At 39.5% G+C, this 16410-nt stretch overlaps 1 protein-coding gene across 6 annotated transcripts in view; it reads right to left on the reverse strand.

Annotated features, from left to right (window-relative positions):
- pacsin1b (protein kinase C and casein kinase substrate in neurons 1b) overlaps positions 1 to 16410 on the reverse strand; it is a 343930-nt gene that overhangs the window by 16278 nt on the left and 311242 nt on the right. For all 6 annotated transcript variants that reach the window (XM_072563328.1, XM_072563327.1, XM_072563329.1 and 3 more), the window contains 2 exons: positions 8277 to 8397; positions 4697 to 4818 (listed from right to left, as the gene is read on the reverse strand). In XM_072563328.1, coding sequence (XP_072419429.1) covers positions 4697 to 4818; positions 8277 to 8397 — 243 coding nt within the window. The remainder of the gene's footprint in view (positions 1 to 4696; positions 4819 to 8276; positions 8398 to 16410) is intronic.

Raw genomic sequence — 16410 nt, forward strand, 5'->3', positions numbered from 1 at the left:
GGGAGAAAAAGAAATGGAGTTAAAGGTTTAATGATAATCATATAATTATTGGAAAAACCCACCAGGTTCATAAATTTCCTTTTAGGAAAGTGTCTATATGTGACTCTAGAGCCACTGTTAACTGCCCTCTGAAATGGCAGTTACTCTGTTGTATCAACCATGAAACAACTAAAAAGTAATTAAATTCTCCCTAATAGCATTGTAGGTCTGCCTACAGCACATGGACTGCAGCAGTTCAAGGAGGCAAGTCACCACCACTTTCTCAATGGCAAGAAGAATGAACAATAAATGTTGGCTCAGCCAGCCATGCCTACGTCTCAAAGGGGGATGTTTTTTTTGAAAATCCATGACAGCAGCACTTATTGCAAAAGAATTTGAGTACAGGGCCAAAGGGAGTTCTGCTTCAATTTTTTAAGAACACTGGTGAGACCACACCTGGGTTAACATGTACAGTTCTGGTCCCCTTGCCTAAGGAAGGATATACTTGCCATAAAGAGAATGCAGTGTAGGATCACCAGACTGACTCCTAAGGTGATTCCTAAGCTGTGTTTTGAAGAGAATTGAGGGGACTGGGCCTGTATTCTCTCAAGTTAAGTTGACCGAGAGGGTAGACAGACTAGATAGAGAAGAATGTTTCCCCTGACTGTGGGGTCTAGAATGAGGGAATTCGGAATAAAAGACCAAAGTAAATTCATTTAGGGCAGAGATGAGGTGGGTGATGAATCTTTGGGATTCTCTACCCCATTGGACTCTGGAAGCTCAATCAATCAGTAAGTTCAAGACAAAGATTGATAGCTTTGTAGATACTAGTGATATCAAAGGATGCTGGAATAGCATGTGACATTAAGATAGTGTTTTTATTACAAAAATATACTTGATTCATAAAGAAATTACCTACAAATACATATAAAGGGTTCTTAATCCATTCTGTATAGTATTTGTGAAGAGAAAAGCAGAAGTTAAACAACATTCCACAAAGCCACACTGCAAGTGCAAAACCAAATGTATTTTTAACTCATGCAGAAGAAATATTTACAGACATTTTGAGGTGGGAGTCGGTCTGATAACTTAATGGTCTCCTGTTACACTTTGGCAGAAAGACCTCAGAAAGTGGTCTTTCCCCACTGAGCCTTGGCAGCAGCTGTCCCAGGCTTTAGTGTGTCCCTCAGCACATAGTCCTAGACCTTGGAATGCGCCTCTGCAACACTTGGTCAGGGTCAACGCTTTGCTCTGGAAGACCAACAAGTTTCAGGCAGACCAGAGAGTGTCTTTCACAGAGCTTATGGTCCTCCAGGAACAGTCAATGTTTGTCTTGGTACGTGTCCCAAAGAACAGCCTGTACAGCAGAGTCCAGCAACACAGAGCTGCTTGGGATGAACCTCGACAAAAACCACTGCATCTCTCTCTAGACCTTCTCTGCATAGGCACATTCCAGAAGGAGATGCAATGCAGTCTCTTCACCCTTGCAGCCGCTTAGAGGGCAGCGTGGGGTGGTGGAGAGCGCCTGGGAGGACATGAAGAATCTGACAGGGTTGTGCCTTCTTTACCCCTAGCAAGGCTACGTCTTGGTGCTCGTTAGAAAGTTTTGGTGATGAGGCATTCTGCCAATGACTTTGGACAGTCTGCTTAGGGAACCACACACCAGGATCAACCCTTCCCTTTTCTTTCAGAGTTTGAGGATGTTACGTGCTGACTACTGCCTGATGGACTTGTGGTCAGAGGTGTTTTCTTTTACAAAGCTTTCCACGAAGGGCAGATGATACAGAACAGTCCAGCTATTTGGAGCATTCTGCAGCAATGATGCCAGACCTATCCTTTATAATAGTAACCGTGACAGATAGAACCTCAGTACGTAGTGAGACTTGGTGTTTGCACACAAAGGGTCAACACACAAAAGTGGCAATCAGGGTGAGGGTGGCATTGGGAACATCCCTCCCCTACTTTTTTTTTTAAAAAAAGAGCTTTGTAAATCTTTTTATTGCAAAAATATACTTCATTCACAAAAAATCTTTATCTCCATTCACAGGTACTAAAGCAGTCTGTCCAATCTTTGCACACAGTCTTGAGATTTGTACATAGCAGCCAACATGATTTGGCAGAGTAGGCTCAATGAGTAAAATCGCTGAAAATGTGTTGCTGGAAAAGCGCAGGTCAGGCAGCATCCAAGGATCAGGGGAATCGACGTTTCGGGCATAAGCCCTTCTTCAGGAAGGCTTATGCCCAAAACGTTGATTCTCCTGCTCCTTGGATGCTGCCTGACCTGCTGCGCTTTTCCAGCAACACATTTTCAGCTCTGATCTCCAGCATCTGCAGTCCTCACTTTCTCCTCAATGAGTAAAATAGCCTATTCCTGCTCCTGGGTTGCTGTTAGTCGCTAACCTCCTGTTAAAAGTCTATCTGGCCAAAATACTTTAAAGTGAACATTCTGCTGACTTCTTATTTTTTGCTTCTTCTCAGATTTGTATGTATGTGGAAGTGAGAGAAAAAGAATGTTAGCTTCTTTGGAGCACAGCTATATATTTGCACAATCCAAACCATTTGCCAATAAACGTCTCATCTCGCTTTGAGCAAATTTGTTTTGGCAATAAACCAATTATTTATTATTGATTAAAGAGATGTAGCCAACATGATTTTCATAGTGATTTTGACACAATCTGAGATCTAAGTGGCTACATTACCAACCTAATTAAATTTAATATTGGTTGTGACCAGCAGAGAGAGAGAGTGAACTATAAACAGAAATGGTGCAGCCCTCCAACCTACGTCTTAACATGTGATACCAAATAGGCGCACACACAAACACAAGTGCAACATTTAAAGAACAGGGGAATGCTAGCACAGCCATGGAGAGTTAAAAGAGGTTATATAAAAATTATTAGAATCATTGCAGTCTTTGGTCTGAACTAGAAACTATAATTAAATTGATGACATGTATCCTCAGCAAAAGCAGAATTTGTAGATATCTAGAAGTTCAACAAAATTTATGTTTCTTCAGTTTGTTTTTCATCAGGTATTATTGTGTGAGAGACTAAGAAGAAAAACAGGGAGAAAGAGAACAATACTTCCAATACTGCTGTTATTATACCAACACTTTTTTGTTGTGGTTCTGTTCGCCGAGCTGGGAATTTGTCTTGCAAACGTTTCATCCCCTGTCTAGGTGACATCCTCAGTGCTTGGGAGCCTCCTGTGAAGCGCTTCTGTGCTGTTTCCTCTGGCATTTATAGTGGCCTGTCTCTGCCGCTTCCGGTTGTCAGTTCGAGCTGTCCGCTGTAGTGGCCAGTACCTGGACCCCAATATACCGGCCACTACAGCGGACAGCTCGAACTGACAACCGGAAGCGGCAGAGACAGGCCACTATAAATGCCAGAGGAAACAGCAAAGAAGTGCTTCACAAGCACTGAGGATGTCACCTAGACAGGGGATGAAACGTTTGCAAGACAAATTCCTAGCTCGGCGAACAGAACCACAACAACGAGCACCCGAGCTACAAATCTTCTCCCAAACTTTCAACACTTTTTTTTTGGCAGAGGAGAGAACAGAGTCAAAAATCACAACACCAGGTTATTGTCCAATGGGTTTATTTAAAAACACTAGCTTTCAGAGCACTGCTCCTTCATCAGGTGCTAGCACTCCGAAAGCTAGTGTTTTCAAATAAACCTTATGGGCTATAACCGGATGTAGAGATTTTTGACCTTGTCCAACCCAGTCCAACATCGGCTCCTCCACATCAAGAAGGTTGCCTGCTTTTTCATATATTTCTACATCTAGTTTCATGGTTTTCTTTCTTCAAGCTGGATAATCTGCAGGCATTTTCATTCCAATATATGAAACTTCTAGAAAGGTGTAAATTAAACAGGAGATACAGATCCGAAAGACTGCTTTCACTCATTTTGATAATGCTTTCATTTCAGTTCAGAAGTCTTGTTTATTGTTGGTTGCATGAAGCTTGACTCAACATGGTCAGATAATTACTGTGGCTGTTTTAATTCTGTGTTTTTCCCATTTTAAAAACATTTTAATGAATGAAAGGCCCCAGGTATCTAAAGTAGAAGTCTAAAACTGATTGTTATTATAAGCTGCAGCTCAGGTCACAGTTGCAAGAGTTCCTTTTGGGGTGGAATGTCCTTGGCTTAAATAGCAAACTCTCCAATCAGGAGGAAGTGGTCATACACACTATTTATAAGATGAACTATAGCTAGCTCATCAAAGTGATTTAATTGCTATCATCCGCTTATACTAACCCTAACATTAGGCAGAACAAGAACAAGAATATTGTTAGAATACTGACACCTGCAAGTTTGCTGTCACTATTTTATGGATCTGTCACATAAATTTTCATTTTGTGTTTTCAAATACTGATCTTAGCTAAAAGGAGCTGACACTTCAGATAATGTGCCCTTGCTATTGCTGTTCACTGTTTTAAATAAAATAACTGATATTGCAGTCCAGCTTTGAGCAGATATATATGAGAATAAACACCAATAAACATGCAAACAGCTCGTTTCGTAACCTTTATTATTATGTGGTATTACAGTCTTGAAATTAAGCATGGATCCTGGATGGACTCTACCCAATGAGTGGGTCAAAGCCAAGAGAGAAGAATTAAACAACGATTCACATTAAAAAGGACAAATCAGATTCTTAGCGTGCTACCACAATTAATGTTAAAAAAAATTCCACCTTTGAGTACACCTACCTGCCCCTGTCCACAGCCTGTGTTGCCTGCTCTCCTCCTGGTGAGACATTTGTTATACCTTCATTAACCTTTTTTACTTTCTCTCTTTTAGCAACTGTATGAGTCACGTCTTGAGAATATTCCTGTAAGAGGTAAGTTGTGTCTTTTCAGGCACAGTCAATTAAAACCATATAACTGCAGCAATGCAACCACATGCACACATATAATATATACTTTTAAAATCTTCCATTTATATGGGGTTTTTCACAGCCAGACCATCTCAATGTTTTATGACGAGTGAAATACTTTCTGATACATAGTCACTGTTGTGATATCAGAAACATTGCAGCCACTTTGTGTCAGCAACCTTCCACAAATAGCAATGGGTTAATGATCAGAATCTGTTTTTCGTGAATGATAAATATTGACCAGGACATCCAGGATACCTCCCCTTCTCTTTTCACTAACAATATCATGGTACATTTTACATGCACCTTGGCAGGCTGATGACAACTGTTTAATGTCTCACCCACAGACAGTACTATGATGCTCCATACTCAAACTCTGGGTTCTGAGGTGAATATGCTCCCAGCCAATTTGGCACAGTGGTCCATCACAGAGAGCAGGATTTTAATCCACCACAATCTGTAACCTGACAACTCCAGCAAACTGCTCATTCTACCATTACCATTAAGCCAGGAGACAAATCTTGGTTCAAGGAAAAGAGGGGAGGTGATGTAATGGTAATGTCACTGACCTAGTAATCTAGAGCAAATGTTCTGGGACATGGGTTTGAATGCCTCTATGGCAGATGGTGAAACAAGAGTTCAATAAAAATCTGTATTTAAAAACTAATGGTGACAGTGTGACTATCATTTATTGGTGTTAGAATTCATCTCAATCAATATGCTTTGGAGAAGGACATCTGCTGTCCTTATCTGGTCTGGCCTAACTATGACTCCAAATCAACAGCAAGGTGGTTGACTCAACTGTCCTCTGAAATGGCCTAACAAGGTGCTCACTTGAAACAAATTATTGTGAAGCCTAAACAAAGAAATGGACTACAGAGCAAACACAGGCCTGTCAACCCTACCCTCTTCCTCACTGACACTCTCAAAATTGAGAGCGCGGTCCCACAGACTAGTCAAGCAAGAGCCTGACACGATCAGAGTCATGGAATTACACCTTACAGAAGATATCTCAGATACTGTCACCATTCTGGAGATTGCCTGGCCCCAGCAGCAGGGGAGACCATCCATAATAGTGACAAGATGGTATAAGGTAAGCAAGAGCAGCATTGACCCTGGACAGCACAAAATCTTATGGGATCAGTTAAATATGGGCAAGGATAGCTCTTGCTGAATCCCCACCTCCCTGATCTTTGGCTGATGAATCAGTACTACACCATGGTGAACACCGCTTAGAGGGTGGTAAGAGTGCAGAATGCATACGAGATTGGAGACTTTAATTTCCGTTAACAGGAGTGAGTCAGTAGCATCATTAATGACTGACTGGCTGAATCCAAAAGGACAGAATTGCTAGATTGGAACTGGCTGTATATTTGCACATTTACTAACTTTTCCTGTTCTGGACAATAAGTAATACATTTAAACATTTATTTGAGAGTTATAATTCTAACAAAGTAAAAATAAAATCTCTATGCAGGTGAAATTTAATTTGGGTACATCCAAAGTAGTGCTATAGAAGAAAAAGAGAGAATATAAGTGCACTCTAAATTGCGTTGAAAAGAAATCCATAGATTGTATTGAAACCATGTCCTCTGAATATCAATCTCTACAAATGAAATGAGGAACTCAGAGTCCAGAGAGTTATGTTTAAGCTCCTATGCATACTCAGATCAACAACTGCAATACATTAGTTCTGGCCATCAAGACAAGAAAAGCATCTCAGTTCTGGAAACAGTTGGAGAGATTAATTGGATTAATGATTAGATTGCATCCTTCTAACACTGAAAACTAGGATGCTGTGTGTAAAGTGCTCTTAGTCTGTAGTAGTGTTATGAGAAAGGCAAGATCCAGAATACTACTCTAAACTAAAATGTGAAATTAGGGCAACCAGGCAGGAGACAAAGATATATTTTGCGTGAAGAACGTTATGTGGAATGGTAGTATACTAGAGGCAAAATCCCTGGAATCATGAAACTGTTGGATACCTGTTTGTGAATTGGTTGTAAATTCCTCTGGATGCCAAATTGCCAGTGAAAGTTAATCTTGTGAAATCAAAAAGGACTCATTTTTGCAGCACCTTTCATCTGTTACTTTTACACATAGTTTGCAGCCAAACAATTACTTGTGAAGATGGGCATTGTCATTCTGTTATTATAGTAAGCACTCACAGAAAGCAATGAGGTGAATTGATGTACAGAGGGATCTTGGAGTTCAAGAAAAGGTGATAAAGAGGACATATGGCATGCTTGCTTTTATTGGTTGGGAATGGAGTACAAGAGTCATGATGTAATATTGCAGCTTTATAAGGTTTTGGTTAGGCCCACATTTAAGAGAATTGCATTTAATTCTGACTGCCACATTACCAGAAGGATGAGGCAGCTTTGGAGAGGGCGCAGCAGGGATTTACCGGGATACTGCCTGGATTAGAGGGCATATGCTATAAGGAGAGGCTAGAAAAACTCGGGTTATTTTCTCTGGATTGGCTGAAGCAGAGGAGAGATTTGATAGAAGTTTATAAAATAATGAGACGCGTAGAAAGGGTTACTAGTCAGAATCTTTTTCCAGAGTTGAAAATAATGTGGTGAGAAGGGAAAGTTCAAAGGAGACGTGAGGGGCAAGTTTCTTTTCCCCCCCCACACAGAGTGGTAGGAGTCTGGAACACATTGCTAGGGTTGGGGTGGTGGAGGCAGATATGATAGGGGCAATTAAGGGAATTTTGGATAAGCACAAGAATATGTCATGAATGGAGGGACATGGACCAAGGGCACACAGAAGCAATTAGTTTCATTTGGCATCATGTTCGGCACAACATTGTGGGCTGAAGGGCTGTTCCTAGACTGTACAGTTTTATGTTCGACGAATTACATGTCTATCTGTTTTGCCAGTGTTTTTTTGAGGAATGACTGTTGACTAGAAGATCTTTGAAGGTGTTCCTCAAAAAAGACAAATTTTTGTACACCTGAACAAGCAAATTTAATATTTCATTCTAAAGATGAACCTTCCAATAATGTAGTTTTGTTTCAGTATTACCTGAAGAATGCACAAATCGAGGCTGACCGAAGAAACAGAGTGGAGATGGGCTGGACAATTTTCTGATTTGAAAATAAATGCTCAGCCAAGCTGATGATCAAATGTTTTCATGTTAGAGATGGTTAGTGATCAACATAACACAAGGCACAAATTTATGTAATTTTGAATATTTGTACACCGTCAAAAGTCTGTTTCTTGTTTAAATTCTACGGTGGCATGTTATGGGTTACATTGTGGCTTAATGTAACCCCAGGCCAGGGTTAAGGAATGACTCACAGCAACATACAAAATAGCTTTTCAAGATCACTACAATATTGAGAGAACAAAATTAATATTTAATTATAAATATGTTACTGTGTGAACAAAAAAAAAAGAAACATTACCTCAAACTGAGGCCAGTTCATTAGCATTCCAGGACCATGTGTACTACTGAACCATTTGAGGTCGTCCTGTGTATCTGCAGTCTTGATTACCTGCTCCAACTCTCGGTAAATATTGGCATAGCTATAGAGGACAGATGGATAAATGGTAAATAATAGTAATGCATTTACAGATATTGTAATTTGCACACACCCCCACATTCATAACATTGTTGGAGACACTGGGCTTCCCTGTCTGTTAAAGGTTGGTGGTTAAAACAATAGAATATAGTGTATGGAAGGGCTGGGTGAGTTTAGGTGCTAAAGAAGGGTGCAGTGGGAAAGATTAAAAATGGAAATAGCTATACTCTAGCGACGTCTTGTTTGGGAAGAAATATTAAATGTAGGGTTTTGTCTGGCTTGCAAAATTTAAAAGGTGCAAGAAAATTCTTCCACTTTACCCTAGGCTACTACCCACATTAACCAAGTTGAGAAATCTAGGTGGAGAAAGACTTCTGGTATAAATGCACAAAGTAGGAGAATAGGATGGTGATATAAAAGTAGTAATGGTTAAGGACTGCCTCATTATAAATATTTCAAGGGATTTCAGCCAAATTTAAAAGAGTAGCTAGCTAAAATCAAAGAGAAAGGTCTTTTGAAAGCAGAAAAAGTCCCAAAAAAAAAGGCAGCTCCAGCAGACTGTCAGAAAGTGCTGATCAAAGATAGCTGTATTATTGAAGTTAGACCAGAGGAAAGACCACTGCCAAATGATGAGAGAGTATGAACTTGAATTCAGGACTGGAACGGATTTCATAAATGCTAGCCATTTGTATAAGGAAGGAAGATTTAAAGGAGGTCTTAAAACAGAATTTCTTTTTAAATGGCATAGCACCAATACAGACAGGATCATTACGATTGTACACCTGGCAAAAATGTTTTTTCAGGCACCAAAGGCTAATATCTCATGAATAATATCTCTATACATTATTCTGAATTGTTGCTCATTTTAAATTGGCTTACTAGGGACACTCCTGACAACATTGCTTATCTGTATTCTGTAGACAGCTCTGCTCCCTGGTTAGTATTCCAGGAGCATTTTGTGATTGCAGTAGTCTTGTTATTTGTGCTGTTTGCCTGTCATTTGTTGTAATCTGCAATGTAAGAATTTGCCCTAGTTCTACACAAATATCACGGATGCTTTGATTTCATTTGAAGGCTGGTCAGTTTATACTACCCAGTCAGCGAATCCCTCATTATCTTCAAAACATTAAGTTATTGCTGTTGTCACTATCACGTGCAGAGGAACCTTGATTATCCGAATGTTGACTATCTGAATTTCAGATTATCCGAACAAAATCATAAGGTCCTCGATGCTTGGCTAAACTGCATTATCCGGCATTCGATTATCCGAACACTTCGATTATTCAAACAAAATGCTCCCTGCCAATAATTTGGATAATCGAGGTCCCTCTGAATATACATCACATTGTGCAGTATGCATGTTTATGTGACATTGAGTACATTTGGAGAGAAATAAGGTACCTAATTTAATATGTTGGGGGTGGGGGTGAAGTGATGTTGGGATGGTTAACGAGGTTTGTTGAGGTTTCAATTGTAGATAGGATTGAAGTAGTACTATGAAGTAGAATTTGTGTTACACGTTTGTTAGCTGGAACCAGCAGCTGTAATGAAGTGGGTGAGAGAAATTCCACTTTATTAAACAATGTGGCACTAGTGAACTTAATTTCATATTTTACAATTCACTCTGTCAATCCAGTACAAAATTTAAAAGTTTAAAAGGAGCTATCAGAATTTACCAATAGAAAATCTTCCAGAAGATTGGGGGGAGTTCCAACTTGTGAGGAGGATTGCCAGAGGATACAGTGGGATATAGACATGCAGGAGACATGGGTGAAGAATGGCACATGGAGTTTAATCTGGACAAATGCAAGGTGATGCATTTCTAAAACAGGAGGGAAGAATACAATTACAGCAGAACTCTTAGTAACATCAACATAGAGACACCTAGGTATACAGGTCCACTGTTCCATGGATGAGGTGGGCAGAAAGGCATAGTATTCCTACCTTGAATCAGTTGAGGCATAGAGGTTAAAAATTGCTAAGTAGTGTTGCAGCTGAATAGAAATTTAATTGGGGCAAATTTGGAATATTGTGCACAATTTTGGTCGCCATACTCCAAGGGGAATATGGAAGCTTTGAAGATGGTACAACAATAATTTACCAGGTTTGGGGAGTATTGACTATGAGGAGAGATTGGACAAACTTGGTTTGTTTTCACTTGATGTTGAAGGATGAGGGGTGACCTGGTCAAAGTTTACAAAATTTGGGTGGAATGTAGATTCAGTGGTCCAGCATTGCAGCCTCACAGCACCAGGGACCCAGGTTCAATTCCAGCATCGGGCAATTATCTTTGTGGAGTCCGCACATTTTCCAGTATCTGTGAGCATTTCCCCTGGGTGCTCCAGTTTCCTCCCACAGTCCAAAGATGGGCAGGTTAGGTGGATTGGCGGTGGGAAATGCAGGGCTATAGGATAGTGGGGTGGGTATGGATGGGATGCTCTTCAGAGGGTCAGTGTGGACTCGATAGGCTGAATGGCCTGCTTTCACACTGTGGGGATTCAATTCAAATTATGAGATACATGGATAGTCAGATCTTGTTTCCTGAGGGTAGAAATGTCAATTGCTAGGGGATAAAGGTTTGAGGTAAAAGGAGGGGTGGTTTAAAGATGACATGAAAAGTAAGATTTTTCTTTAAAAACAGAGACGGTGACAAGTGCCTGAAATGTGCTGCAAGAGGTAGTGGTGGAGGCTGATACAATAACAACGTTTAACAGTCATCTTGATTGATGTGTGAATAGGAAAGCAGCGGAGGGATATGGACAACATAGAGGCAAAAGGTTTTTAGTTTAGAAAGGCAGCATGTGTTGGTGCAGTCTTGGCAGGCCGAAGGGCCTGTCCTGTGCTGTACTGCTCCTTGTTCCATTGTCAATTTACAGTGACTGCATTTATTATTAATCTGGAAGAAAAAACTCACAAATATCTAGCAACCTCAAATGGTATGGGTTTACCATTTCCAGATGTTAGGTTGAATCAAGAGGATCTCCAGCTATTTAACCAAAACAACATTACCAAGTTGGACAAACTGTCAATCACACTGACATTTCTCAGCAAACTAGGAAATTAATATCACTGTCTTTTACACTAATTCAACTGTACAGTGAATAAAGTAAATGATTGAGACATTTACTTGTTCTGAAGATAGAAGCTTAAATATTATGAATAACTTTAAAAAATTGAAGCCTATCACATCATAAAATGGAGGAATTCGAATTCTAGAAACACTAAATTAATTTTTCAGGTTCAGTGAGGCAGTTCAGCAGTATTAACTTGTATGTTGTCATCACACTCACCCCACCAATCTCTACGATCACAAATTTAAAACCACCTGTTGACAACTCATTGCATGGCTTTACCCTGCTTTATGTCTCCTCCTGCCTCATATTTGTCTCAACATTCTGTACCTGTTCAATAACTCCCCACTCAATTATGCCCAATCCCCCTCATTTGAGCTCACTTTGTTGGGGAACAGGTCGTTTGCTTTGACCATACATTAATATAATTAAGTGTTCTGCACCTTTTTAATGCCACATTCGAGAACTCTCCCAAAAACTATTCTGCAATCTTTTACTATCTATCTCAATCTCTTCCCACCTGGCTCAGTATTTGTTTCCTAAAGTTTACAGTGAAGCATAGATCAAAACAAAATGAACTTGCAAAAAGGAAACAGGTCATTCAGTTCATTCATCTATTGTCATGTTTATTCGAAATTAATAATAATGGTACTTGCTGCACTCATCATGCTTTCATATCCCTTCGAACACACCTATCCAATCTATGGGAATATCTTGGGAGTTTACTTTATGTGCAAAGTTAAAAGTCAGTTTAGATAACTATTTTCACTGCTAGCAAGATCAAAGCACTATTTTCTTCTAATACTACCAATTTGAGTCATTTTATATGCTTTGTTTTATATAATAACTGTAAATTAATACATGAGTAACTATAAATGCAAACCTGCCAGAAATGTTATTTATGTATTTCAATAAGTTTAATTGAAGAATTAAAAATAATCGCGTAACCCAATAGACTGGTCATATTCAAAAAGTTGTAGTGTGAAAGTATTAATTTGCTGCTCTAAGATTCAGCATTTTTTGATCAAATCAGATAAAACATAGATAACTCATTTTTATTCTAGCCTTGACCATCTCAATGCTGAAATCAAACAAACAATAAACAATTACATCAAGCCAGAAAGCAAATGGGCACAATGAAAGCAATGTTTCCTTGAATGGACACCATCTATTGGCAGACAAATTGCAATTAAAACAAACGATTCATTAAAATGATCAATGATAAAATTACAAACATGATCTAGGATGAGAAATTGGCATTTGAGGAGTAAAAGTAGAGGCTGAGTGACTCTTCACCCATCATGTATGGAGGACTTCTAAAGGCTGAATCTGAAAGAATCGATCCCAATAAAACAACTTGAAGAAAGTACAACTTTAAAAAATCAGCCTGATCACCGGAGTGAATCTGCAAATGACCATTTTGTACTGAAAAGTACACTCTTCTGCTTTTAAACCAATGTTCTCTTAACATTTACTATTTGCACGTCCATCTTTAGCTTAGACTTGAATCTTGCAAAGACCAAACATTTATTTGAATGGATACAGTTCATTATGCAATTTACTCGTCCAAATTAAGAGCTAAATTGGTTTACATAATGTATTAAAAATCATGCATAAATGTGAGTTGGTTTGGTCTATTTGTAATACTGACTCAAAAAAGAATAAGATCATTTGTTGTTGTTTTTTTGAATTACCTCAAATATTGTGCTGAACTTAAAAGTGGTTGGGAGCAGGTCAGATGATGCAGGGACAGCTTGAAACCAGGAAACTGACAATCTGACATTGAAATTGTGTTGGGAAGCTAGATTCCACTTGTCCACTTCTGTATTTCACTACTAAATATTAGGTTGCATGTGAGAAATCCCTTGGCAGAAGTGGGCTGTCCTCAATACGATAAATGTTCAAGTACAGTAATATTGACATGGCTTTGTGAATTAGCTGTGCATCTGTGGTTCTCTAGGTCCTGCCAATCAAAGTAAAGTAAAAATGATGCAGTGTGCTCTCAGGGGTTGAAGATGCAACAGAGAAGTATGAAAATGAGTACACAGTCCACAGCTAAATTCTTGCCTGATTATGGGAATCACATTATTCACAATTTTGGGTTGAGAGAAAAGTTTCAAAGTTTGAAGCTTGGATGTCTGATCTTCACAACAGCCTGGGTGTCATTCATTCAGTTTTACTCAGATGTTCAGCAACAGCAACTGCAGCTCCTCACAGACCTCATGTTCACCGAGGGCCCAAATCTCTCTTCAAAGAATGCACAGACATATGATAAGCTTCCTCAACATGTTGGAACCCCCGACATGTCTGTCAGTTCAGGGTGTTTTGTCAGGTGGTTGCAGAGGGTCTAACAGTCATACTTTACCCACTGACTGACAGACCAAGTGCAACCCTCAACATCTTTCAACTCTGGATCCTTCCAAATATCTGCCAGTACTCACAAAATGTATAAGACGGCTGATTTATGGCTTATTTGCCAGGGCAGGAGATAATTCCAACTTTACCAGCGATGATTCCTGAATGAGCAGGTACTCAAGTCACTGGCCATCCACAATGCAGGACCTCAAATGACTGAGCACTTTGCCTGTCATCCAGAGGAGTATTCATCATCAGTGAAAGCTTCCTCTCCATCAATATATGTGCAGGAGCAAAAAGACTTCAAATGACACAAATGTGCACATTTTCCAGATAGCTGCCTTTTCTCATGGGACAGTTTACTCACCCTAATCTCTTCATATCTCAAGCTTTACCAGCTGGCTGCTCAGAGACAAGGGAGAGACAACAAAAAACCAAGCTAAAGATGTGAACGTAGAAGCCAAGAATTGAGACCCAGGAGTGATACAATGAATTTGATATGATCACGTGTCACTGAACATGCTAAAGACATTCTTCAGGAGACAGGACAGATTGGATGCTGTCCTTCTATGTTCCAGCAAGCAATTCCAGAATGTCTGTGCAATGTTATGCAGAGCACAGAATGCCACAATCGGGCACAATATCCACCCAGACTCTTGATTGATCACACCAAGGTTGAGTTAAAAGTGGATTGCTTCCCATGTGAATACTTTTCTGCCCCACTCAAATGAACTTAAGTTTGAAAAGGAGTCAACTTAATCAGGCTTTTGCAAGTGAGCACAAGATTAAGTTTTATCAGTTAAAAACTATGGAAAGAATTAGCAAAGCACATGCACACAAATTAGAAATAGGGAGTCCAAAAAGGTATAAGTTCTGTTTTTAAAATGTGGATCAATTTATGAATTGTTTGCAAATACCAGGTAGTTGAACATTGCGGCCATGATAATGGAGGTAACTGGCAGTATTGGCATAGATAGCTGAAATCAATTTCAAGATACTTTATTTTGCAGGTTGGTCAAGAGTCTGTTGTTCTTATTTTGTTTTACTGTGACTGAATTAAGGCACTCTGAGCTTTTTTGTCGTCCGGTTTCCTTTCTTCTGGCTTGCAAGCTAGCTGGTTTCCAGCAATCAGCCCGACAGAGACAGCTGCTTATGCAGGAGTGATTGAGGACTAGCTGTTTGATTGTGACCCTCACGGCACATTAATATCAAACCCAGGATCGTACACCCAAGTACCTTAAGCTCACTGCACAAGAGAACCTCAATCCCAATAGCATACTTCAGTAGCCATGATATGGAGTTGACACTGGCTTTTTAATCCCTGAACTTGTATATTCTACAACAGGGAGAACCATGAAATGTTTTTGTAATTGAATATAACTCAAAGAGGGTGGCTTGCTTTTTTGATATGATATTCCAGGGGTTTCTTTGCTCTCTGGGCAGCGATTAAGTTTCTATCCACAGCCAGTTTTGGCTGGAACACATCTTTTAAAACTCACTTTAGGATTTCAGGTTTAAAATGTCCATTGTACTTCAGGGTTCTGACCTGTAGTTGTTACAAGAGATAGGGTTGAGAATATGCGTAGAAAGAGGATGGGTTGATCTGAAAAGCAGATTGCTGTGAGGGGTCGCATGTTCAAGTCGGCCTGGTAATGTGAACATGGAAGGATGTCATTGAATGTGCCAATGCAGTCACCTTTCCTGAACTGCTTAGGTTTTTAAACACTTTGACATTGGTTCTACACTCTTGGATTTAGTCTCTTTTTGCTAATTTCATGAGCAAACTCCAGAGTCCTATCAGTATAGATGAGTATCACCCTGTTATTCTTTCCAGCCCAACTAACAGAAATATATCTTCAAATTATCTTACATAATATTATGAGCTCCATAAATTATGCAGCCTTGTGTAATTGCAGGCTGTAGATATTATTCCAATTATCACCATCTCTGGGTGAAAACCTTAAATTCATTAGATATAAGCAGAATTAGGCCATTAAGACAATCTTGTCTGCTCCACCATTCAATCATGGCTAATATGCTCCTAACCCCCATTTTCCTGCCTTCTCTCCATATCCCTTCAACCCATTACCAACTCCTCCTTAAAATTTACTCACTGTCCCAGCATCCACTGCACTTTGGGTAACAAACTCCACAGATTCATAATCCTTTGGGAGAAGTAGTTTCTCCTTAACTCTGCTTTAATTTGCTACCCCTTATCTTAAGACTATGACCTCTCATCCAAGAATGCTCCACAAGAGGAAGTATCTGCTCCACATCTATTTAACCATACTTTTTATTATCTTGAATATCTCAATTTGATTTCCTCTCATTCTTCTAAATTCCAGGGAGTACAGGCCTAAACTGTTCAGTCTCTCCTCATACGACAAACCTCTCATCTCTGGAATGAATCCAGTGAACTCCCTAAACTGCCTCTGATCTTTCCTCAAATAAGGGGATCAAAACTGTGCACAATAGTCCAGATGCAGTCTCACCAATACCTTCTATAATTGCAATAATACTTCCTTCCCTTTATATTCTATTCCTCTAGCTATAAAAGCCAACATTCCATTCGCTTTCTTTATTATCTGCTG

The sequence above is a fragment of the Chiloscyllium punctatum genome, chromosome 45 (genome assembly GCF_047496795.1).
Source record: "Chiloscyllium punctatum isolate Juve2018m chromosome 45, sChiPun1.3, whole genome shotgun sequence".
Taxonomy (NCBI): domain Eukaryota; kingdom Metazoa; phylum Chordata; class Chondrichthyes; order Orectolobiformes; family Hemiscylliidae; genus Chiloscyllium; species Chiloscyllium punctatum.